Source organism: Hippoglossus hippoglossus, chromosome 16, assembly GCF_009819705.1.
Source record: "Hippoglossus hippoglossus isolate fHipHip1 chromosome 16, fHipHip1.pri, whole genome shotgun sequence".
Classification (NCBI taxonomy): Eukaryota; Metazoa; Chordata; class Actinopteri; order Pleuronectiformes; family Pleuronectidae; genus Hippoglossus; species Hippoglossus hippoglossus.
Window position 1 is genome coordinate 16,421,604 of NC_047166.1, and position 25,785 is coordinate 16,447,388.

Genomic DNA, 25,785 nt, shown 5'->3' on the forward strand with positions numbered 1-25,785 from the left:
TGTATGAATGTTAGGTTACCTCAGGGACTGCATGATCATGCATCTTTCTCCCTCACGAGGGCGCCATTTATGCAATGAGCTGGCACATGAGGAAAGAAAGTAATTTGGTTACTGCCTAGTGTGAGGTGCATTTTAGTGCTTCATTTTCTTGTACTGTTGTGGTGTGACTCCTCATACAACACTTGCACATCTACACACTCTAGCTCTACATCACGCGACTAGACACACACACACACACACACATTATAAACCACCATTAAGACAGTGACACAATTTGTGCGTTAATTTTTCTTTTTTTAATTCAATCCAAGAGTCACATTTACAAGTTATATCATAGCAGTCCTGAACAGACAAATTCAAAGTAGCTTGCAGTAATGACTCTTCATCATCAAAATGCATTAATAAAATAAAACCTGTAGAGTATAGAAAAAGACAGGAAGTAAAGCTACAGAGAAAAGATGAGTTCAGTTTCTCGGTCCGCACACAGAGAGCCATCAGAAAGACACCATCGCTCGGTCAGAGTACACAAGTCTTTCGTCTTAGGCTCACTGCAGGACAAACTGTGGTGAGCAGGCAGCAGTAGCATAAATACAAGTTTATCTCTCGCAGGTTTACATTTTCCTCAGCAAGTAGAAACTGAGATTCTCCTCTACTGAGGTATTTGAAATAAAGGGAAGTAAAACAAGTGTGAACTGAAATGGACCCAGTATTTTCATACAACCCTAGTGCAGAATCATTTGAAAATATTTAATATATAAATGTATATTTGACTTGCCCATGAAGTGTGACATCAACCTTTAGACCTTTAAATGGCGTTTTCTGTTTAAATAAAAATAAATTACAAAACTGCATGAGGGGGGTTTACTGTGGCTCAGTACATTTCAGGATTAAAATATCGATTCATATCATTGTGTCATGTGTCATAACTCACAATCAGAATTCCCCTACCTATGTACAAAAAACAGCGGGATTTCCCCATACATGGTGAATTGTACATTTAACATCCTGTTGTAAAAATCACATCACTCTGGAGTACATTAAATACTTAATCCATTCCACGGTGCAAATTATTTGTGGTCGTTTAAATCTGTACGATATTGAGTTCTGTACGTATAAGAGGTCGTTTTCAAGCTACAGACTTTCCACAATCCTGAAACAAAGCAGTCGGTCTAGAAGGTGTTTTAAAGTAACTCAACCCTTATATACAGTAAAATTAAATGTGGAAGATAGGGCAGCTTCTGTTATTTGGGATCCCTAATTTTCTCTATGATCCCATTGCAAATATATGAATCCCAAACTATAAGAGGAGTGAGATACGATATTATAACCTATGCTTTACGGCAATGTGACTTTTCTTTAAAAAAAAATATAAAGAAAACAATCTAAAGTGCAAGCACAAATACAGAGAGTTTAAAAGGACAACGTAGAACTAAAGGATTGTGATAGAACATATCAAATGTTAGTTCTCGAGTGCGTACAGTCTGGAGTGTTTGTGCTGTGCGGCCCGTCATGTGGCGGCAGACATTACCTCAAGGCCTGACATGCTGAACACACTCACCCTTTGCTTAGTTCAACCTGCACGCCTTAAAAGTAACAAACAAAGGGAAATGAGACAGGATAAAAAAAAAATGTACATTTGAAAACCGTGTTAGGAAAATGTCCACTGGAGATCAGCGCTTTGAGTAGCTTCTGATTGTGACAGGATTGTCTATACATTCTGTTTTTTTTTAGCATAAAAATTCTATAGATTCAAGGCTATCGGTTTCCATATGAAATCTGCATTTTGTTTTTAAGCAGTCAACTCAGCAATAATAGTAATAATATAACAACAATAAAACTTTACACTGTGTAGGAGGAATACAGCACAAAACAATTGCAGTATTATACAAAGAAAAAAAAAAAAACATGTGGCTCAATTTTCACCATCAATACAATCTGCAGAGGAGAGAAGATCACAGATCTCTGTCATGGCAGTGAAAATAAAAATCATTCATATACGTATATCAAAAATTCACAAAATGTCCTGCATTTGGAATATTCAAAATACATATCAGAACTCTTCAAAATCAAACGTCTGGAGAAGGCTTAAGAGATGTGAAATATTGCTTCACTAAAAGCCATAACAGGGAAACGTGTACAACACACATGGTCATGAATGTGAGGGGAATGTGATGCTCACCGACAAAGTCACTGATTTAAAAAAGAAAAACTTAAATTCATTCATTGCCAGTGAGCTAAATTTTATAGATCACAACTAAAACTGTTTGCAAAACTATTTTAACTTGCTCAGGAGAAGTATTCCCTTTAACAAACCATTTTCCTATAAAACATGATATAAAGCACGATACGTACATTTCTAAATAAATTGCAGCGTCATCTACATTTCATTTTGTGTGTTTTCCTATAGTTTTAGGTTTATTTTGTTTGTTTCCAGAGACAATAAGGCAAAAAAACAGCCGATTATTAAACTCTTGGATGATTGGAATAAGCATTACTGTAATGACACTTTGTCACTTGATTGTAATTTCAGATTAGGTTTCTTGTATTAAAATCAGACAAAAAGGACGACGAGTACTGGACAATGTAAAAATGTCACAGGAGAATTGCTTCTTCCCAGTATGAGTTCCCAGTTACTTTAATTTAAAATCAATAATATAGAGACTATTAGCTACTAATGAACAGTTCTACTTTTTGCCTAATTCAAAAATAAATTGGTTATCTTAAATATTCCTTCATGTTAATTCAACCAGAAATCATAGGACCACCAGTTATATAATTATAAATACATTTTATAGCCAGAGTATGCATGTCAGTTTAGTGAGAAGTTATTAAAGTCATTAAATTATATTTGTGACAAATGTGTTCATGCCAATACCGCCATCATTTAAAAAAAATGTTAAAAAATGAGGCATAAATATTAGCACAGATGGATATTTCCAGACTGGTCCCTACAATGTGATTAAACAGCAAAGATGCTTGTTTCACTTTCAAAACAAGCATCAGTTAGTGAAGAACATGCACATCTGAAATATCGTAAATTTACACGTGACAAAGGGGCCAATGTTTAGTGATAATATGCTGGAACATTGGAGATTTCAGACAGACTGAGGAATCATATGCTGTGAAGAGTGGAGGACTCACTTGAAGTTATAGCAGTGTAATGCAGAAAACGGAAAAAGTATGACCTTGCCTTTGGAAAACCAAACTTAACCACCCAACAGAATGTGCTTTCAATGGTCACACGTTGTGAATCTTTTCCTTTAAAGCCATTACACCACTGACTGAAAGAAAAGGACATTTACAGGTGACATCAAATCACCCAATACATTTTTGGTCCACATTGTGTAATTTAAAAAAATAAAAGACACTTGAATCTGCCGCCCTGATAGAGAAAACATCAGGGATGTTTATGTGGATGAGGAATGACTGGGCAGAAGAGTACTGATGTCATAAGAAAAAAAACATGCACGTAACTCAGTGAGCATCAAAAATGATGACATCATACAAGTTTAAATTTTCATTTTTGTCACTGAACCCTGAGCTAAATCAAATATATAATTATATGTATATATATGTTTATACATATATATATCAGGCTCATAGCAATTATGACCATCAATTCTTAGAGACCTGAGTTCACCTCAAATGTGACAACTAAAGCTTAACGCTTGTAGTGGTCCAACAATGGTCACTGGTACCCTCGGGCCTCCCACCATAAGATAAATAATCCTCAATACTGCTCAAAATAACATGAGCCCATGCATTCTGCACCCGCAAAAGGCAGCTACCATTAAAGAAAAGAAACCGTCCGAAGTTACAAATAAAATGAGAATCGAACACTGATTTCACTTGAAGTCAGTTCACTTCACTCTCTGGGGCTCGATTTTTTTTCTTGCCTCCCTCTTGTTAAAAACATGCACAGTCAGTACTATGTTGGAGGGAGAAGAAAAAAAGAAACATTTGTCCCAGGAAGTGCTTTCCCTTCACGTATTCAATCATTTTATCAGAAACAACCAGTGTTTGGCATTTTGACGATTCTTGCTATGAAAAAAAAATCATAATAATAATAAGGAATTTATAACAAAATAAACTGTTGCCAGGCAGAAAATAACCTCAGAAAAACTTCATGGATACAATATTAATAAAAAAGGGTAAGGTAACCTTCATCATTTGTGTCGTCATGGTTACTGAAATGTAGTCCCTTACTGTTCAAACAAGTTAGTAACATGTAACCAACAACCTTTTTCCCCTTATAAACATCCTCTCACCAGGAGAGGAGTACGTTTTCTCCCACTACAATTTAAACCTTTTCAGTTGTGTTTCTTGAGGAGTCCGTCTATTGTGTCGTTGTGGGTAAAATCGGGGCAGATACCGTTAGAAGTTTTGGTGGTGGCAGTGCCTCGCAGGTTAAGGGAAGACAGGCTGGGCTTTATTTGGTGACCGTGGCAGGGGCCGCTGTAAAGTCCTGTGTTTTCTGTGTGCAGGTACTCCTCAGCAAAGTCTGGGTGCTGCTCCAAGAAGCATCTGAACTTGTCTGTGAAAAGACCACAAGAGGGCACCAGAGACAAAGAAAAACAAGATATAAAAAAAGTGACCAGGTGGTTGAATCTACTGCCTCGAGACAGAAAAGATGACAACTGCTTTGATGACAAACCCAATTTTGGGACAAAGATTCACTCAAGAAATATTTAGGTCAATCAATAAACAAGGGATGGTTTTATTACTTTATTTGTTCTCTTACCAAATGTAATCTTCCCTGTGTCCTCAGAGTCGATGGCAGCAAAGAGACGCGACACGCTGAGGTGAGTCACTCCTAAAGCTGTCTTCAGTACAACTGCCAACTCCATCTCTGTGATGGCACCGTCCTCCTCTGCCTCAAACATCTGGAGAAGATTAAAACGGGGAGAAGTGCACAAGTCATCTCTTTGACGTTACCTCGTGGCTTGTCACTCTGACAGGGTTGTGAGATTACATGCCAGGGAAATCAGTCTTTAAACGGATTGCCCCTTCGTCTAAAATAACACCGGCTATACATAAATAATGAATCTGTTCTCAGAGGCATTGTGAGCACTAAGGTCAAAGAACTTGCTTAAGAATTATACAAAGCAATTCAAGTCGAAACATGGAAGTGACTCAAACTTGAGCAATTTAGATTTTCAAGCAACCACAACAGATCGGCTGCAATGATAAACTCTGCTTGCACAATTTGAGACAACAACACAATGTGGCATTTTAAGGTAGCAAATGTCACATTGACCCCGAGCGAGCACAGGAAATGATAATCTGCCGGGCGATTAGAGAAGCTTCAAACAGGACAAACCTTGAAGGCTAATTTCATCGTTTCCAGAGTTTTGGCAGGTCTGCATACGACAGATAAGGCTATCACATACTCTCTGATATCCATGCAGTTATCTTCATGCTGGAAAACAGAGAGAGAACAACACGTTATGAAGGATGAAGACAGAGCATGTGAAAAAGATCACTACACAGAGCAATAAAACAATCAGGGTTTATGTACTACGATGCAAATGTATCCCCCCCAGTGACACAAACAAGGTGCTGTGATCAGTGTTATGAATGCATTTTGTATTAAACCCACTTTCTCGGCTAAGCAGCGTTTTCACAGCACTTTGTCAACTGCCAGAAGTTGCATCATGCCCAGAGGTAAAGCACATATTGCTAACACCACACATGTTATAATTTATTTAATACTGGCTACCGAGGAGGACTGGGGTTCTATCGAGATGAACAGTAAAAAATGTCCTCAATCTTTACCTCATCAAAAAGAGCAAACATGTCTCGCAGCATGTCTGAAACTGGCACGTCGAGGAACTGAGCAAAGTCATCCAAGTCCAGCTTCTGCCCCTCCAGCTTCCTGGCTCTGTTCCCATACTCCTGCAGAACCTTCTCGATGTTCCGTGGTTTAAGCCTGGACGAGTGAGGGGAGGAGACGTTATGTTAATGAATAACTTTGGAGAAAAACAAATAAAATGACACAGTAAGAGCAGAAAAGGCTACAACATCTATTTAACTAGTATTTTGTTGGGCTGCATTATTTTCAATGGTCCATCTATTTACATTTTTCCCACCCCTGTTTCCCCCCCCATGCATTGGTCCTCCTCACTGCCACCTCCACCATCACACCAAAGAGGGAGTGGACGGTCATTTACCAAGAAACTGTACGTGAGTGGAGATAACAGTATCCCCCTCCAGATCCCATCCTGTGCCTGGCAGCTCACCATTTACTGGAAATCCCTAGGGGCCAGGGGACATGGATCTCTAAAGGCCCCCCCACCCACAGATACCACTGACAGAAACTTAGTCTGGATGCCCACAGTGTGCTGTGAGTATTTTAGCCGTCTCACCCTTGTGCCCCTCACTTAGTTCTCACCGATGGGTGCATCCCATTGGAAGGTTTGAGTGACTCACCCCAGTCTCCTGACGAGCTTGGCAAACTCCAGCAGACAGGTGTCGACTGGCAGTCGGAGCTGGCCCTCTGCCATGGCCAGCTGGCAGTCTTCAAATGAATAGTCTGTGATGGGTACACCCAGGGCTCTGGGCAGAGAACAGAGGAGACAATAAATAATCACTGTGTGCAAAACCATGAACATTTTGCTTAAGGCTGATATAACAACATTGATGTTTAGAAAAATATATACATATTTTGTATGCATCAAGTTTAGAATTCCAGGCTCACAGCAGTGAAGCACAGTGTGTGGGGGTGTACGAGAGAACAGGTTGTTACTTTAAAGAAAGCACTGCATAAAGGAGTTGGCATGAAAGTAAGGAAGGTGCTGTGTTATCATAATCATAATTATGTGAATCATGATTAAGGTGTCATACTCAAAGCAGGATAATATTTATAAACTTGTGCATGTGGTTGAGGGCCTTCATAACCACAGTTCAGACCGAGGCTGTGCAGAGGTGGACCTGTTCTCACTTGCTCTGTGAGAAAGAGGAATTGAACTTGTCTTTGTCCTTTCGAACTGCTGAGACCGACAAAAGTAACTTACAATATACAACACAACCCACCACACTAAAATGCCATTTTAACATTTTAGTCAAAGCCCGAGAAAAAAGCAGACAATTAATTTGAAAAATGTGAGGGTTTATTGAATATTATGAAAGGTCCATGTTAACAAACCAAATAACAAAAGTCAATAGTAGTTGTCTCTCTTTTTCTGCTTTACCAGCTCTTGCATGATTTTTTTGTTTACGATCATTGTCACGCTGAAAAGTCATCTTTTCTTTCAGTACACAAATAATATTTATAACGTCATGTATAAATGTCATCTCCGCTACACCTTTTGTGCTCATGAAACCACATTAACCCAATCGGGTTAAAAAAATGCTGGACTCGGCTGTAACAAATCTATTTTTGTTTCACTCAACCACACAAAGTGCCAACATTCATCAGTCTTCTCCTCACGTTTTATGCAGTAAAAAGTAATGTTTGCATTCTTGAACGGCGACTTCATGCAATGTCCTTGACACTGAGTAGTCAGTGAAACACCGGTTTTCACAGATAATCGTTATGTCAAGACAGAAGCACTTACGCATGCGTTTTTCACTGCAAAGTCAGGTTTTTGAGGTTTGAGGTTTTTTGAGGACAGCTGCTGGGGCTTCTGTAACTGGTAGTATGGCTCTTCTTATACCGTCGCCCCCGTTTTTAATGATATCTCCTAACCAGGTTTCTTATTTGTTTAGACATAGAAACGGGCTATTCACAAGTATTCTTACCTTGTTCATTCAAGTGGCCTTAATAGCTAATCACCAGCATATTCACTTCTTTTATACTGAGGTTGTATTTTGGGAACTGTATTTTCAACGATGTCTTTGCAACCAGTTTGTTTTAAATTTGAAACAAAATAAAAGATCCACTTGTCAGAATAATATACTTATTGTAAAATGGAACCATTTTGAGTCCTCATTTACTGATATTGATAAGAGTGTGCACAGATTTTTTTTATACTGCATTACTTGCTTTGTTTATTGGGTGTCAATAAATAATTAAAAATGCAACAAGTTTTCTTTTATCTATTTAAAAGATGTACTGCCAACATAATGACACAACACATTCAACTTACTTTGCCATGATGCGTCTCACATTGATAGCAAACAGAGCAGGGTTCTTCTTTTCCTCCTCTGAGGGTGTGTAGATGGGAAGGAACTGTGGAGTGAGAAGTTTATAATTATTACACTATATATTATTAAAAGTCTATTTATATTATATTGACTCAAAAATTTTAAATAAAAAATTCACAAACAGAAGTGATGGAAAATAGAACACTGCAGAGTTTAGATAAAAGGAAGGGACATGCATATACATAACAATATCTTTAAGAAACAAATAGAATAGAATGAATGTCTGGCATCTTTTATTAATTTGGAATTCATTGCAGAGGTCATCATGGGAAAACAGGACATGATCTATATTCTTGTTGATGCATACAGTATGGAGAAACAACGTGATGCTTACCTCAATCACAAACTCGTTGTGCAGCTGGCAGAGGGTCAGCCACAGAATTTCAAACCTGGATAATAAAAAGACACAAACAACAATAAACACAAGGAGCCTAAAACAGGGTCCATGTCTAATAGGGCAAATTATTTCACAGTTGAGAACCTGCTTTTCTCGGCCCACATTAAAAAGGTTGACACCACAAGAAAACTCCTCATAGTAAAAAAAGGCTTTCTTTTATTTTTCTAAATTAAACAGTTTGATCACTGCCAAACTTTACAGGTACCAATTTTCTAGTAGATGCCTTTCAACATTTTACATGGATCTGGACACACACCTGCAGGTGTTTTTAAATGTTTCAGTTCAGCCTTGAACAAAGAACAAGATGTTATGAAGCTCAATTACTGTCAGAGCCAATCTAATCGTGTGGATACATAAATGTGTTCTTACTATTAACCTTTTTTTGTGTCATGCTTGGATTGAAAGGTAATGTTATATTGTGTGGGCACAAGTGTTACGCCGGGGCCACACTGGCTGCGGTTGCGCCATGTAACGACTGCACAGTGGTTCTGCTGCGTGTCGCGGTTGTCTGTTGTTTACACTGGCAGCTACTGCCATCGCTATGTGGTGTATAGTTCTGTTAAACTGAGCGGAGAAGACAGCCAACAGCTTCCAGAGAGGCACCATAAAGACGGAGGCCGAATCAACTGACTTAGTAATGTGAGAACACAACAGAGAAAAAGACGAAAGACGATGTTTCCCTTTCAATTTGAGAAAAGCACTAAATGAACACATGTATTTTTTTCTATCTTAAAACAATCTGATAAACACCACATGTGAACTACAAATATGAAAAGAAATTGTGGACTCACGCTGCAGGTCCTTGCCATGTCCATGTGATTGTGTCCTGCAAAAGCACATGATGTCAATACAATAAACAGAATGGAATATAAATGTATTTATTTATTTATGTAACATTTATACAAAGGGAATTGGAGTAATGCTTCACATTAACTGCAGCTGTCCTTGGACTAAATGAAAGGCGACACTACGCATATTTGTGGACCAATAACCAGATTACTGTGCAATCAGGTTCAGGCAGAAAATCAGTTGGTCATAAAATGGGTTGCATTAAGTTCCTGCAACTTGAACAGGGTAATTTAATGCTTTCCTAATAAAAACCTTACATGATTATTTCTATAATTATTGCCATGGGCTAAACTATCAGCGTCATACATGTTACTTTAACTATTTGCATAAAAACATGTTAATATGATTTTTCTACATATAATTGTGCAATTATTAAGGTGTGTTAGCAAAATGTACTGAAGCAATCTTACCAGTTTATTAGGGTAACGAATCACCACAGGCTGCACTGGTAGAGCTGGGATGAAAGCCCCTATGAGAGAAATAATGTTTCAATTTAACATGACTGTATAAAAAAAATAAACTGGGTTGAGAACACCGCACAAAATAGAAAATTAATTTTGTAAATGTTGAATAAAAATCACATTTCTGTTTCGCACCATTTTTAAATTTGTATATTCAAGGACTTTGTCTTGTGGAAAGTTAAAGGTTACTTAATTTTTAATTTTCACATCACATTCAACAGAAACAGACGGCTTCAAAAGAGGAGAAGACAGTTCAATGAGGACAGAAGGGATCGCAGAGGAGCTACCTGGCTTAAAGGTGATTAAACAGGATCTATTGGTGCATGTTCCCTCTGGAAAGATCATTATCTGTTGGAAAGAGAGGGCAAGAGGTTATAGATTGGAAAATACAGTTTGGACAGCATGTTGTATCTATAGTTTTATTAATTAGCAAAATAATGCAAGTCACAGTAAGTAAGATGAGCAATTAGTCCAACACTGTTGTCAATAACGCTGGATTGGAATGGTCTTTCAGCAGCGTCATCATTAGAATGAAAACTGCAGTTTGTGTTGAAACCCTGGTTTTGTATGTATTAAACTGCCATTTTAGAATTGTGTTTACATTTTGCTGTAATAAAAAGTCGCCAATAACCTTTGGTTTTTATTTGCTGCCATAGAGTCAATAAACTAGAGTTAGTGTTTATTACATTATTTCTGGCTGCTCTTCATTAATAGTGCTTCAATGAAAATGATCTGCTGACTGTTAAATCTCAGGTGCTGTGTTACGATGATTTGGTAATCTGGCAGCTGTGGGACTTGCGTTCACGTACCTGAGGCCATTCCCCTCCTGAGTGAGCTCTGCGTTTGATCTCCTCCACAGTCTTCTTTCTGGAGTCCTGGTCGGACCGTGATACAAACACTGGCCTGATGAACTTGATCAAAGCTAGAAGCAAAAATCAAAAGAGAGAATAGAGAAAATATAAATGTACAAAGAAATATCCTTCCACAGCTTATTTTCATTATCTGTATCGACTGCATGTCGTGCTTTGGTTGAACACAACAAGAACCCAGTAAGACCTTTCCACGCGTTATGCAAATGGCACAGCCGAATAGGATCAAACTAAAATATCTCTGCACTAAATATTAAGATTATAAGTGTTGAATAATCTGATGAATTCTGTTGCACAAACAATTCAGTGTGTTGACTAGGAATGGAATCCTCTTGTTTACAGCAGCCACCACTCTAATGGCATCGCTTAACAAAACACTTAAATCCTAATCAATCTAACAGAGTTGCACAGGGGGGGAAGTGTGGAAGAATGTAGCTGTGCTGAACGTGACATTCATATAACAGCAAAGCACTGCTAAATACAAATCTTGTTACCTATGAGAAACTACCGTTGATAAAAGGCACAAAAGTGTCCATTAATGTTTACTGATCTGTATCACAGCATTACAGAGTTTATGTGCCTTGCTAACCAGCCATTAGATTCTTCACGCTGAGAGTGGAAGCAGCCAACCTAACCTTATATATGGAAAATAAAATAATCAAAACTGTCTTTTTTGGAAGCTACATTCTTCTGTATTAAGACATGGTCATATGCTCCCTTAATGCTGGTTGCATGATGACTCTCACATGTTTATCAAAAAAGTCTGTCCCTCTTCTTATAAGAGGCTAGGAATGAGGATGGGGTAATTTCAGCGACATCCTACCCAATCCTGTGAGGACTTTAGACGAACAAAACAGTAGCGCCAGAGTTCCAAACTGCAGACTGATATTTGTAATTTCGCAGATCCTGTCACCCTCAATCAAACATTCCAGGGCATCAACAAAATAAAATCCCCATTCTGCTAAGTGTGCTCATGTAATAGTAGCAAGCCGAGAACTCAACTAATTAAAAACTGTATTAAAAATGGCATGATGGTATTGTTTTACCGATATTTTGCTTCAGATGTTAAATAAGTTTTACTACAACACATATTTAACGACATCAAATCTCACCTTCTTCCACATATACCTCATCATGTTTGATAACACACACGCACACGCACACGCACACACACACACACACACAGCCAATTTCTTTTCCCACAGCACAGCCACTTGTTAGTGTCAGACTGAGAAACTCCTCAGATGTAATGCAATGACGAAAAAGTTGATGAATTATTAAAAGAGCACTCGGCTCAATGATATTTGCATAGTGTATAATCTGCAGGGCAAACATTGAGAGCGCCTCTTCTCTAGCGATGCGAGACCCATTAGCTTAGCTGAACCACAAAGGAAAATGTACAATGAAATGAAAAAGGAACCGCAAACAGAAAGACTGTGTTTAAGTACATTAGATTACATTTGCAGGAGTCTGTAGATACTGAAGACGTGTATTGTGCATCCCATTTTAAGACAGAGAAGAATTATCAAAACCAATTTACTGGAAGCCCTCTGACTGGGAGAGGAAAGAAGAAAAAGAATGAGGGAGAAAAAGTTCAGGAGAGCGGGGATAACACAAGATGAAGAAAGAAGTGGGTGAGACCATGAAGAAGGAGAAACGGATTCCAACTCTGAGCTGTCTGCCTATACGAAGGGATTAGGGCTCGAGCAAGTGGCCTGAGAGACACTACACACGTCACAGTGGCTGATCAGCTCTTAATGCTTATTCTGGATTGCACTTGTTTGTCCAGGCCTGGAACCTGCTTCTGCAAAGCCAAAGGACTAGTCAAGCTAACTAAAACACAGACATTATCATGTGGCAGACATACCAGAATAATCCTATACACTAAAATTAATCCTGCAACAAAATATTTGTTTTTTTATGGTGACTGCATGTTGCTGAGAAAAATATCAGTTTGTCAATGTGCAAATGTGTTCAAATTCAGCTGCAGTGACTTGGCAAGATTCACTAAGGCTGGAGGTAGAAAAGTGGCTCATTACTGACTTATAGGGGGGGAATCTCTAGGCACCTCTATTCAATACCCATTCAGAGGGCTAATATTCGATTATACAACTATTATCGATGCATCAATGAATCTTATTTCTATAAATGATTTCTTTTTTTGGATCACTGCTTGACTTCTAGAGGTCTGCATAGCCTGATTTTTATTAGCCTGGTTTACTAGCCTGATTTGCTTAAAAAGTATTTTAGACTGTTACTGTTATTACAAGTGTTCTGTAATTTACAATATAAAAAATCTGATTACAACAGTGGTTAGTGCTCTCCACATTGATTTGACATTCATTCAGTTTAGACTTGTGTGTTGCATCTTTAGCCTTTACTGTGTCAGGTGGCCCCACCTGGCCCCTTGGCAGCATCGCCTCGCATTACTCTGCTGGTCAACAAGAGATTCTGCTCCAACAGGTGGAGGACGTGGTTGAGATACCCTTAAATCTAAAGCTTATTATATAGCCATAGCATTCATTGTTTTAGGGATGCAGTGAGTTACTGTTTTTCCTTTCCTTGTATGAGTGAGATCGAAAAAACAGACAAAAACATTTGATTTGTTTTCTTTCTGAAACAATGACATGTAGATCACATCTAACACCACTACAGAACTGTAAGCACAAGACAATCCCAACATTTTACAGATTTAAATTGCTGAGACAGAACTGAAAACTGACTTCTGCTTCCACAACAGGTAGGTGTACGTGCATTTTTGTGTGTGAAAACATTTCCTGTTTCCTGTTCCCTCTTATTTACTGATACAACGGCAACATCACAGAGAATTGTTGTGTCCTGCCCTTTAAAAAGTGCCTTTGCCTGCCTCAGAGTACATTACAGCATAAGGCACGTACTGTACTGAGTAACCAACATAGGTAATACGTTTTCCTAAGGATAGAGATGCTGGATTGTGGTCAAATAGAAACTGTAATGTTGCCAAGAAGAATCAGATCAGATCTTTTTTTTCCAGATTTGATTCATACATCTGTTCCCTCTCTTTGCAATAAAGGTTATTGTCATAGATATAGATTTACTTACTGCCCCAGAGAGGTATATCCTTGCTCTCTGCCTTCATGACAATCGAGGCCATCGTCATGGTGACGGGGATGGCATCAAAGTAAGATGAGTGGGGTGCCAGGGTGAGGATGGGTGCCTCTGCTGGCAACGCCTTTTGCCCTTTCACAGTAATCCAATGGAAACCTCCCGCAAACCACATGACCCGCATGATGATCTTCAGAATTATGTCCACCAGTCTGGAAAGAAGATCATACATGATATGTAATTTCATTTAAAAAAAGGCTGTAGACACATTACACTGATATAATATACTTTTCTAAAATAGAAGTCAATAAGCTCTAATGACAAATACTGGATAATAGAAGAGATGCATATTTCCAATGACAGGGTTGAGTAGAGTTAAAGTTATGAATTAATGCAGAAAATAAATATGGTTTGTGTGCCGTGAAAAGAGAGATAACACCAAGAAATAAGACCTTAACATTAGGCACATCTCCACAATGTGTAGGACCTGACATTAGTGCCATTTAGCCCATCGAGTCTTTTTTCTGCCTTTGCCCTGCCTTGAGAGACTGGCGAGAGCTCGAAACTGACGTCATCTAGACCAAGCAAGAGTCTAACCAGGGTCTTAAATTTAATAAGATGAAAGCTTAACATAATTAAAAAAAAAGCTTTTTAAATCAGCAAGGCACAATGCACCATAATTAAATAAGACCGAAATACAAGATTAGAAAACAAAACAAAACTCGATCAATAGTTGCCAGTTGGTGTCGTTAAGATGCTCAAACACAAAAACACATTAGTAACTATCCCTCTATATGCTGAATCATGGTATGATGATGTCGGCTGCTACCCACCTGTGGCGTTTTCTGCATTTTACTGCCTTGTGCTTTCTCTACTCTGCTTGACCCTTACTCAGTTTAAAAAAAAAAAAAAAAAAAATCTATATTTGCCATAACCACACGTTTGAAATACTACTATTGTCTACACCTAAGTCTCCATTGAAAATATGACACCGTTCACCTTCCTATTCATAAATCTTCCAGGTTGTATTTTTAGACAGCTGCTGTGTGCTTCCCTGCACAGCCCATTACACAATCAGAGTAAGGAGCACAAGGCAGAGGGTCAAACAGTACAATTATCAAAGCTCAAGGATGAATCAGAATCAAAGGAGACAGCTAACAAATCATTATCAGATTTTTCATTTTTTGTTTGACTCAAAACAAGATCTTTTTAATTTGGACCTTTTTCTCAAATATCATAGCTGCAGTCAGAAGTTACTAGTAGCAACAATTCTTCTAGTTTTAATCAAGCATCAAACTAATTCTAATCCAAAAAATAAAAAACCTGACAATACAGTTCTTCTATTGTGCTGAAAGCAGCACTGGTGCTTGTATTGCTTGTATCATAGCAGTCTATTGTTGCTGGTGTCACGTCCCAAGAATCTCTCCAAGGCAAATGTCCCAATATGGATAGAACTGTAGTGTTTCATGCAATATACATATGAAGCACTTACCTCCTCCAGAGGCACTGGGGTTCAACGACTGTCTCTGAGCGCCCAACTGAGGCCAGGAAGGCAAAAGGCCAAGCCAGGAGCATCATGAATGCAGCTATGAGGAGACGGATGGGGAATAGTGTGACTGTCATCAATGCAATCTGTAAGAAATTGAAGAAATGAGAAAAAAGTGTTAGAGAAATAGATCCACATCGATACAATTGTTGTCACTCATCACAACAGTTTTCCTTTAAAAAATGATTCAAGATACAAACTGTGCCGGAAAAAGAAATCACTGCACCATTCACTCATTCAACAGCAAAAAAGATGCTCAAAATAGTGGCCAGTGAATTGAGATTTTGGATACACACTTATCAGCATGTTGCATCATCAGTAACAACTGTTAAATCACACTTAATCACACACAATCAACTATAATTTGTTTGCATCTGTACAGTGCTGAGCATTGCATTGTGTGATCGAAAGCACTAAACATGCCACGGACACAATGGAACTGCTTTCGTTCCACTGAGGAGTTTTTGAGGATTGAAGGTTAATGGAGAACAGTGTGCACTAAATGAGGAGGGATTTTGGAGACAGTTTCAGTTTCACTTTAGTCCATGCAGTATATCCTCTAAGATGTGTTGGTCATGGTTTGGGGCCGTGGCAATTCACTGAAAATGGTAAATGGTCCATTTATATAGCACTTTTCTATTCTTGATGACCATTCAAAGTGCTTTGAAGTACAGTTTTCTGCCGTTCACACACTCATTCATACTGTGAATCTATGGGCAGCACTTTTTTCTATGAGGGGCAATTCTCTTGCCCAAGGAAACTTCAGCCGAGAGCACAGTAGATATTCAGCATTATCTATTGGATAAGAACGGTTGTAAAGACAAAAAATGCTGCATATAGTTCAACTTCCAGGATCGAATGAAGCTGAACTTGACTTGTTCCCTTATACATGTGTCCATTACACTACACAAGGACAATAGATCTGCAGCATGGCCTCTGCACAGTGCACACAACTACTAGCAAAAGCTCAGCAATACAAAACACCAGCGACACTACATGATGAGCTGTGTGTCTTACATGTAATAGACAATTTAAAGAAATGACAGTGACACCCGGCCTTCGTGCATACGGTACTTCACAAACATACACATGTAAATGTTACATACAAGACATGGTGTTTGTTCTTGAAGGCTCTGACAAAACCTGGAGCTTCACTGTTTGAGTTAAATGGTGGCTGTTTACTTAAGCTCTTTTTATGACTCTCTGATAACACTGCTTATCTTATGTCAATATTTGCCTTGATAACAACCACTACAAATGAGTATGAAGTCTCTTATCCAGAGACAGTTCTTGTCTGGTGGTATTGTAAATTGACATCAATCAACTGAAGATTTGCCTGTTAAACTACTGACACAGAATGAGCACCAAAATAATTTCTGTCTTGGTTGTCAAGTAAACCCGAAACATAACCGTGACCATACTTATATTATGTGCAAACTGTTTACTTTACAAAGATTCTTACATGAATTATGTGCTTCAAGAAAAGAACAAACACTGCAAGTAGTCAAGAATTTTTTTTACTATAAAAAGGTCTTGCTAGAAATGTTTGAGAGCCACTGGATAATGCATTTGTTAAAAGATTTATTCAGACCCAAAGCATGAGAATGCATGAATGTCACTTAGAATTTAAATACAGGCAATGCTACAAAAAGCAGAGAGGTTACATAGAAGTTACACTGACTTCAGGCGTTCAGTGCCGGCTTTATGTTGCGGAATACCATTTGCATGCGTTTCCGGTTGTTATAAACTGTGTCTATATGTGCTGTCAGTGACAAACACACAACGATGGTTACAGATCAGGCTTCATTTCAGGGTTTACCTTGTTGACCAACTGCTCACTGCAAGTAGACGCATGTATGAGCTTCCTCTTTCCAAAGTGCACATGTTGCACACTTGAAAGCAATTTCCTTGAAAGATGCAGCGATGCATTTAGTTTCTCAAACTCATCAAGGTTTCTCTCTGTGTGAGTTGGACATGCAGAACAATTTATTACTCAAATTATTACGCTAAAATGTGCAAGTACACATCATAGAGAAACGATGTAACTGTCAAAGCAGGAAACATCCTGAGTTACTTCAGGTATTCAGTAAGAATAGGAAAACTAAAATATATCTATGAGTTAAAAAACTTGTAAGATGGAAGAACACAGTGAAATAGAAACGGGAAAAGCAATTTTATAGTGGAGACCTTATTGGCTTTACTTCAACCACACCCTCTGGCCTTAATGGAAAGCAATACTTCACGTTACTGACACCTGACATTTTAAACCTAGGGCTTTAAACTGAGAAAACATTACCTTCTAAATCCATTCGATGATAATGTAACTACTCATGTAGTCAAAAGCGCAAATAGACAGAAATACTGATCTATATAGTGTGGGAACAATCTATTGACTCTGACAGGATCAAAACAGATTTAGGTCTTTGTTGGATTTCCCCAATCAATCACACAGGAATATAAATTAGGCTTGTCAAAGCTAAGCTGGCAACTACATTTACTTTAACGTTTGAGGCTTTCAGTCTGACACTACAACAACAGTCTTAAGAGTTTGTGGCTGTTTTGGGACTGAAATGTTTTCACATACTCTCAAATCTCAAAAGAACACAGCAAAATGATTTCATGTAAGGGCTATGCCAACCTCTGTCGATCCATTAATTAGCTCATCAAAGTGCAAAACTGCGAGCAAATCTTTATGTGGATTCAAAGGTCAGGATACTGAATTACAGTAGAGCCTGCTAATGAGCATCTGCAAGTCACCACACTCAAACCAACGTTTCAGGCGATTGACTAATGTGGCTATTAGTCCGAAATTGCCATGTTATTAACTACGTCCCCTTTTCTTAACAGCTGTTCCTTTTGATAAAACCGAGAATCATAGATTTCAAAAAGAACCTAACAGACTCTCGCACTGTGAACCACGATGCCAATTCGACTTTTTACAAAAAGAAGTGTTTCATTAGCTCCTGCATTTATATGCAATGGTCTTATGGTCCTTATTTGTCAAAATACAATTATGAGACACTCATATGTGTTTGTGGCCAACCATTGCAACACAAAAAATAGGTTTCATTATAGTGAGGGTGACACCAGAAAAACAAACAATTCAATACAAACAATTCAAAATGAGTACTCATACATCATCCATTTAGTCTGTCACCTACAACCTGTGGCATTTTATCTACAATGAAAATCAAATATTGCCCAGAGAATTCTTGAGATTGTGTATCACTTGCAGGTTGCTGTTCTTTCAGCTTCTGTCCAGTTCATAATAAACCAGCTCCATGGGGTTCAAGTCTGGAGACTGAGCTGCTCTTCCATCATCTGGATCTTTCCTTCTCATGTTTTGCCTTGTTATGTTGCTGTAGGTTGATCCTCTGACCATCAGCTCTCACTTGTCTTTTTCTCACCATTCTAACAACAACATACAGCACTACTTCCTGCAGTACAGTATTGTCTTAATAAAGCAACAGATGGTGTAGTAACAGTTTGTTCCAACATTGCCTTTTGTATAGACAGTTGTTGGGGAACCTGTAAGAATTGTTTGCACTAACTTTCAAGGCTACATTTACCTCCATTGCTGCAGGAAAGTTGCAACTAATTTCTTAATCCCTGAAAAATGTATTTCTAATCATGCAGGAATTTTCATGAACAACTTGTATTGTTTAAAATTCAATAGAAATTACTAGAAATTGGGTATCATAATACTTTTGACTCACAGTGTCATTCAATACTCATTTCAACCTGAAACTGATTCTGTGGGTTTGTCAATGTATTGTCTGGTCAGGTCACACACAAACGTATCATGTTTTGCTCTAGTTCTCTGGGTTTCAGGTCAGATTGCATCTTCCTCATGGATGTGAAAGCAAGACCAGCGCAACATGCTGAAAACAGCTGTTCCCAGTAACATCAGAACTACTAGGAAACCATGTTCCATCATTCCATGACCCAGTTTGTGTTCAGCACTTACTGTTTACAAGAAACAGGTTTTAAGTGCAGAGCTACCGTGACGTCCTTAATGTAATGTTAAAACACATGTCGTATGTGTCCTGAAAAAGCTTTGTTGCCAAGAAGATGCCAACTAAATGTGATCCTATGTTAAAGTGAGGGAGTCACATGCGATATCTACTTTTGGCCCAGCTGTCAAAAACGTTCTGCAAATTATAATATGCACATATATTCTCATGGTAAAACAAACAAGCAGCATGTGATTAGTCTAAAGAAATAAGGTGCATTTAATGTTCTGTTTGTAGAGTTATGTTATACTTAGGAGAGAACATACTTTCTCCTTCGCTTTGACCTAGCTTATGTTCTAATTTTTCAACCTCTCACAGAAAAGCAAAGAGGAAAGAAATGTGTGTGAACCTCCCCTAGGCACTATTCTTACTTGTAACAAGATCTCACACCTTGTATGCCAGGGCAGCGCCATTCATAAAATGAGGCTCGCCCAATATACTTTAGTGTTATTGGAAATACCTCACACCTGTGCCCCAGTTCCACACTGTTTACTAACTCTAACCCAGCAAATGCTCTATGTTCTAATCTTGAAGGTAACAGTTTTGTCATTCAACATGCTAAGAAATAAATATGCTCTACTGTTTTGTGCTTACAGGTAACAATGTAATCATGGTAATGGCATCAAGTCAGTACACTGCAACTTTGGGAAGCTGTGGTCAATTTCAGCTTTGGAAGCTTTACGATTAAAAGGCAAACATGTCTTCACCTGTCTTATCCTGGAGCTGTGAGCGAAAGTTAAGAGTTCACCAACAAGACACTCATATCAAATTGTTTTAGAACACAGGCTGACATTTTAAATACACTTGTGACATTTTTAACCTGGGGCGAATGACCTACACAATTGAACAAGATAAAATGTAGTATATGATGTTCAGCAGGGACAGGCACATCATCTGAATCCCTCCAAACGTATGGATCAGGATCTACTCGGTGTACGATTATTGCCAACTCAGGGCTCAGGATGATCACATACTCACTTCCTTAACCATTTAAGCTGTACTGAGATCATTTGAGGTGAACTTCAAGGGCCCACACGTCTTTCCAAACTGTGAGCAGTTACAGTTTTAAAGGAGGATATTGCGACACTCAGACGTATACAGGATGAGTTTAGAGTTGCATCATCTGCACATAATTCTACTCTCATTTTGTAATATTTGGAAAGAAAGACACGATTCTATCAATCAGACTACAGAGCCTTTAAGTTATCTGTATTTAATGTATGGGCAAGCTGCATTCAAATGGTATATATCCATAGTTTGTGACCAGCGAAGCTCAAAAACACAAGACCTGTGGCTTCAAGCTGGAGGTAGCCTGCAAGGGAACACCTCTTCCAGGGGAGCCTGAAAGCCCTAAATCTGATTATCAACAGCCCTGACGGGTAACTGGGCAGCATGTCTGCAAAACTGTTCTGATTTGAATTCAATCAGGTGACTGGTCTGTTATGGACTTGAACAGCTGGAGGGGGGGAAATCCATCCGAGCTGCAGATGAGGGGCAAATATGAACATGACTGTCAGTTTCCCCATCCCATTCTCCAGCCTGCACATCCACACGTGTTGGCCGCTGGCTGACTGGGACGACCCGTTATTAGGCAACAGAGATAGGTGCGAATGCATAGGAAGCTAGAGGTCTGTGCCATTATTATAATAAATGCTAATTTCCCCGCAAAGACACGTGCTGTTGATGCACAATAACTATGGTAACAGCTAAAGAGCAACAAGCTAGGCCCATCCTGGTCAAGCGGCCGTGCTCAAATACCTGCATTTTAATCTAGGAGGGTTGTGACATGTTGAATTTCGCATTTTATTCACTCGCATGTGAAGCACACACCGCGGCTGCAGCCGAGCATCCATTTTTAAAACGTACAGCAGCACTTAGGGGGCTGCAGCGAGCAACATGTATGCAGCTAACGTTAGCAGGATGGCTAACTCTAGCAATCAGGAGGAGGAAAAAAAAAAACCCTGCCAAGTTAACCTGCGGTGACAGCCTCCTCTGCACCGGGTGGCACCGGTGGCAACACGGCTCAACAAGCAGCTACAGCGGGGCAGCGTGCGGAGCAACATGTCCGCAGGCAACAACATTTACCTTCGCCTTCTCCAGGGGGCTGAATTTCAAGACGTGCACAAAAGGGTTCCTGAACGGCGGCGCCTGGTCCATCTTCTTCCCGTCTGCCTCCGTCGCGCATTGTCGGTGGCTCGGCAGCCTCATGCTGAAGACGAGGCGAGGCTGCGGATGGATTCCTCAGCGCTGGAAGAAACCTGTGGTTCCGTCAGAGAAGAGAGGGTCGTCTTCACGCTTTAAAAAAAAAAAAGAAAAACGCAGTCTCCCCACCACTCCTCCTCCTCCTCCTCTTTATCTGCCTCACACCGCCTCGCTAATTGAGGTGGCAGCGCCGGGGTTATTAACGTTATCTTCCCTCCCCGGGCAGCATGGAGGGATAATGGTTAGCTCGAGGATTAGCTGGGGGTATTTGAAGTCGCCGTTGTCTCTGTGCCTCCCCGTGTGCAGGACGCCTTCCTCCCTCCGCGCACACACCGCGCTCCCAGTGTGTTAGCTCCGGAATGCTAGCCCGATGCTAGCGCAGCCACGATTCCTCCGCTCTGACAGGGGGCGCGTGCGCAGAGGACGCCAGGGTGTCTCTCGCGGTGTGATCGCAGTGATTTCCCATCTGCACCAGATGTTTCTCAGTCTCTCCCACCTCACAGCACGTCTGTTGGGGTCAGCCCACCTAACAGTATTTTATTACTTTATTACTTTAGTTCTATTTTTATTTTATACATCTATTTTAGTTTTTATATTCTATTTTATTTGCTTGTGTGGTTCTCTCTCTAAATATTTTTGAGAATGGTTAGAGGAAGCTTGTGACCAAAGAATTTCATTGCCAGCAACTGCTGTGTGTAATTTATGTGCACATCACATGTAAAGACTGGAAGTCTTAACATAACATCGCAGAATCTGGGTTTATTGCCGAGTAGGTAAACATATACAAAGAATTTGCTGTGGTGTGTTTGTGCAAGCATGGATATAAAATATTACAAATATCAAAACAGTATAGGAAATATTACAAATGCTAGAAACTAGGTAAAGAAAAGGAACAACAAAAAAAGGATATGTGCAATATGAGTGGTGTATGTTATTATCGTGGACTAAATATAATCAGGTACAAACCAGGTTTATCTAAACTATATGTTAGGAAAATGTTGTGACCGTTATTGCTTTTATTTTTAGGAAAGAAAAACTCACCCTATGTTGTAACCTTAACTGAACTATATATGCTTCACTACCTATTCCTTGCAACCCTGGATTGTTATAACGGAGATGCGTATATCAGATTGTCTGACTGTACTGTATTTTGTAATTTATTTATTTTATTTTATCTTCATAGTGATATGGACTCACAAGTCTGAAATACAGCAATGGTTGGACTGTCCACTGACAAATATGCATAGTTTACCTAGCTCTTAAAATATCCAGTTTGAACTCTGCTCTCTTTTTCTGTTTGGTATCGTTAAACATTACATGGATGATGTATCTCATGTTGTTTTTAAATGTGCCCTGCACCCTGATCTGTGTAAAGTGTATAATGGAAGTGGAATTGTAATTGTTCAAACATTTGTACATTTCTTTTATTCTCAGTTTGAATTAACCCACATTGTTGCAAATACTTGTGAGAAAAGTTAAGCAAGAACATAGTTGATCTTGATTAACTGTAGACGTCATAACAACAGACCACTGCAACAGAGTATTGTATGTTGCTGAAACAGAGTGTGGATAAAAAGTGCTGAAATATAGTACATGTAACTTCCTGTATTGCTGCCATTCATTTCAGGCAATGCTGTTCTTGTATTTCTTTGAGAAATTGAAATGAACAAAGCATTTTAACCATGTGCTACATCTAGTGGGTTAACGGAGGGGTAGAGTGCACAAATGCAAAGTAGAAAAATGTAGAGAGACCTGCAGCTCCATGTATCTTTGTGCAACCAGCTGAAAGATTGGCACCATCTTTGATTACCGAGCACGCTCTCTGGATTAGATCTATTGTTTATTGATATTTTCATCAATATTCTGTCCGACTAATGATGTGTGTCCCAGCATGTAGGGCTGTTAATGTGAGGGTAGTACCATCCACTTTCCTAAGTATTATACCTACAGTACTATTAGCGGACTAGAACTGGTGTATTCATGTAGCATTAGAGTGGGAGCTGTGGGCTATAAGAGTTGGTCTATATTATTGGATGGCTAGATGAAAATGTACTATAAGGGCCACGAGAGCTGTTTGTCTTTTGCGTGGGTGTGTGCACGCACGCACACACGCACGCTCGCGCACACACAATCGAGTGGGTGTAACACTGAGTGCAGTTAGTTCTATGAAATGACTCATAACAGCTGGATTTGTCATGACATCATAGATATTATGTTCATAGATTATGTTTATAGATGTTTTTCATGTAATTGCATGGAATTTTAAGTTGCATACTGAAGCTAGAAGTTAATAGCCAACATATTAAAATTAAGCAAAAAGGGTCAAATATATCCAGCTGTTTCATTTATTTCATTCCAGTGAAATCAAATGCATATGACTTGTACTATTTATGATTTGCTTTAGCAAGGGTGAAGTTATGCCACTTTTTTTTTTAATTACTGAATGATGACCCACATAAAATAAACTTCTAAATGAGAAGTGTGAGCACTTGACATTGATCTTTTGTATATATGTTTCACAGTAAAAATAAATATTAAGAGATTTTCTTTTAAAAGGAAGGTTAATACTTATTACTCTACAGATGTATAATTAATCATTTTCGTTCTCATATGGAGGCCTGATATGTTTTTCGTTTCGTTTGCATTTAGTTTTGAGCCTGGTCTTAGTTTCGTGAATGATTATGTGCTTCCATCTAGTGGTACAAGTCTCACAGTACAACCAGAGGAGCTGTACTTGAGTGACGGAAAGCTCCACCCTCTCGATCACACAGAATGCTCACACACACACACGTGAACACACACTTTAGTTCTCATGGATCATTCAAAGCAAGTTCCAGTATATTTTCACCCACTCCTTAAGAAGAGCTGGAGAGTAATTATCGTCCATTTATAATACTCAAACCCTTTCACTTGTGAAGGAGGTACAGCCTCCTTTTGAGCAGCCATGGTCAGTATGGACTTGAATGAGAATAATAACTAATATGTTTTATTGCACAATAGAGATGGATTGGAAGTTTATCATTTAAACAAACATACTGCATTTATGGTGCATAATTATTGGCTGATTTCCATCCTCAACACAGAACAAATATTGCATTGACCAAGTAGTGTGGAATAGAATGATTGAGAAAATTCAGAAAGCTACAGAACAACATCCGGCAAAAGCTGTAATTCTGTTATAGATATATGTGCCAGCAAAAATTCACCAGTCTTTGATTTGGATGTACCATTAATGTCATCAGTGACCTCTTTGTCATTATCGCTTCATTGTTTTAAATAACTCTTGTTCTCTATCATAATATCCTATGCCCTATTGACTATTTTACACCATGCCAAGGGGTGTAAAAGGAAAGTGTGAGTGTGTCTGTGTGCGTGTGTTTGTGAGGGGGGGTATGTGAGAGTATGTGAGTATGTAGGGTATGTGAGCGCAGTAGTTTAGTTTCACATTTATTTCAGACCAAAGCTGTCACGTGGTCAGTTTTGAAAAAAATCTGAGCAATAACCTCTTGGAGAGAAATGTTCTTTGGAAACAAAAGGAACATATTGTTGAGTAAGACAAAAGCATCATTCACCTGCACCACAGTGTTTATAAACTGAATTGTGCACGCACAGCACTTCCCCATTCGCAAACCAATTGACTGCACTACATGTTCATATAGGTACTCAAGCATAGTATGAAAAATGTGTTGTATTTTGGAGGCTTTATTCATCACACTTGAATTCTCTTTGTTCTCACGGCAATCATGTTTTGCTTACGTTTTTGTAATTGCAACCATGTCAAGATCAACTAGTCAAACACACACATGTGCACAAATGTGGCTTGCATACTTTGCGGGCAGAGACACACACACTCACACACACTCACACACACTCACACACACTCACACACACTCACACACACTCACACTCGACTTCTTATTTTAATTTGGGTGTGGAGCATGTCGTCAAAGTGCCCTGTGGGCTGACCATATCAGGTCGTGACATTTGCATTTGACAGGAATCACATCAGACAGGGTTAATACTGGAGAGAGTGGATGGATAGAAAAAAAAAAAAAATAGTGGAAAAGGTTTCCCCTGTTCCTCCCACACCCCCTTCCCTCACTCTTTCCCCCCCTTCAATCCCATAGCTGAGGTGCTTAAATTAAAAAGGAAGAAATGCAATTTAAAGACATGGGGTAAACAATCACAAAACACTTGTTTCTGGAGGAGACACAATTTC

The 25,785-nt window shown here is 39.0% G+C and overlaps 1 protein-coding gene across 1 annotated transcript; it reads right to left on the minus strand.

Moving 5' to 3' along the window:
* Positions 1-273: 273 nt before the first annotated feature.
* Positions 274-21,975, minus strand: LOC117777089 (lysophosphatidylcholine acyltransferase 1). The gene is made up of 14 exons (XM_034611612.1): positions 21,450-21,975; positions 15,298-15,437; positions 13,803-14,017; positions 10,662-10,774; positions 10,140-10,200; positions 9,802-9,860; positions 9,334-9,368; positions 8,480-8,534; positions 8,088-8,170; positions 6,430-6,555; positions 5,776-5,929; positions 5,321-5,419; positions 4,742-4,883; positions 274-4,534 (listed from the first exon to the last, which is right to left on the minus strand). Exons 1-14 carry the CDS (start codon positions 21,570-21,572, stop codon positions 4,311-4,313), a joined length of 1,629 nt encoding a protein of 542 aa, XP_034467503.1. The 5' UTR covers positions 21,573-21,975; the 3' UTR covers positions 274-4,310.
* Between the last annotated feature and the right edge of the window lie 3,810 nt (positions 21,976-25,785).

What these genes read in the sequence shown, in the direction of transcription:
- LOC117777089 (XM_034611612.1), bottom strand. Translation starts at nt 21,572, where the DNA reads ATGAGGCTGCCGAGCCACCGACAATGCGCGACGGAGGCAGACGGGAAG. An exon ending in GTGAGACGCATCATGGCAAA is followed by an intron (nt 6,556 to 8,087) that starts GTAAGTTGAATG and finishes TTCTCTGCCCAG; the next exon opens with AGCCCTGGGTGTACCCATCA. An exon ending in AAGCTCGTCAGGAGACTGGG is followed by an intron (nt 5,930 to 6,429) that starts GTGAGTCACTCA and finishes TCACTCGTCCAG; the next exon opens with GCTTAAACCACGGAACATCG.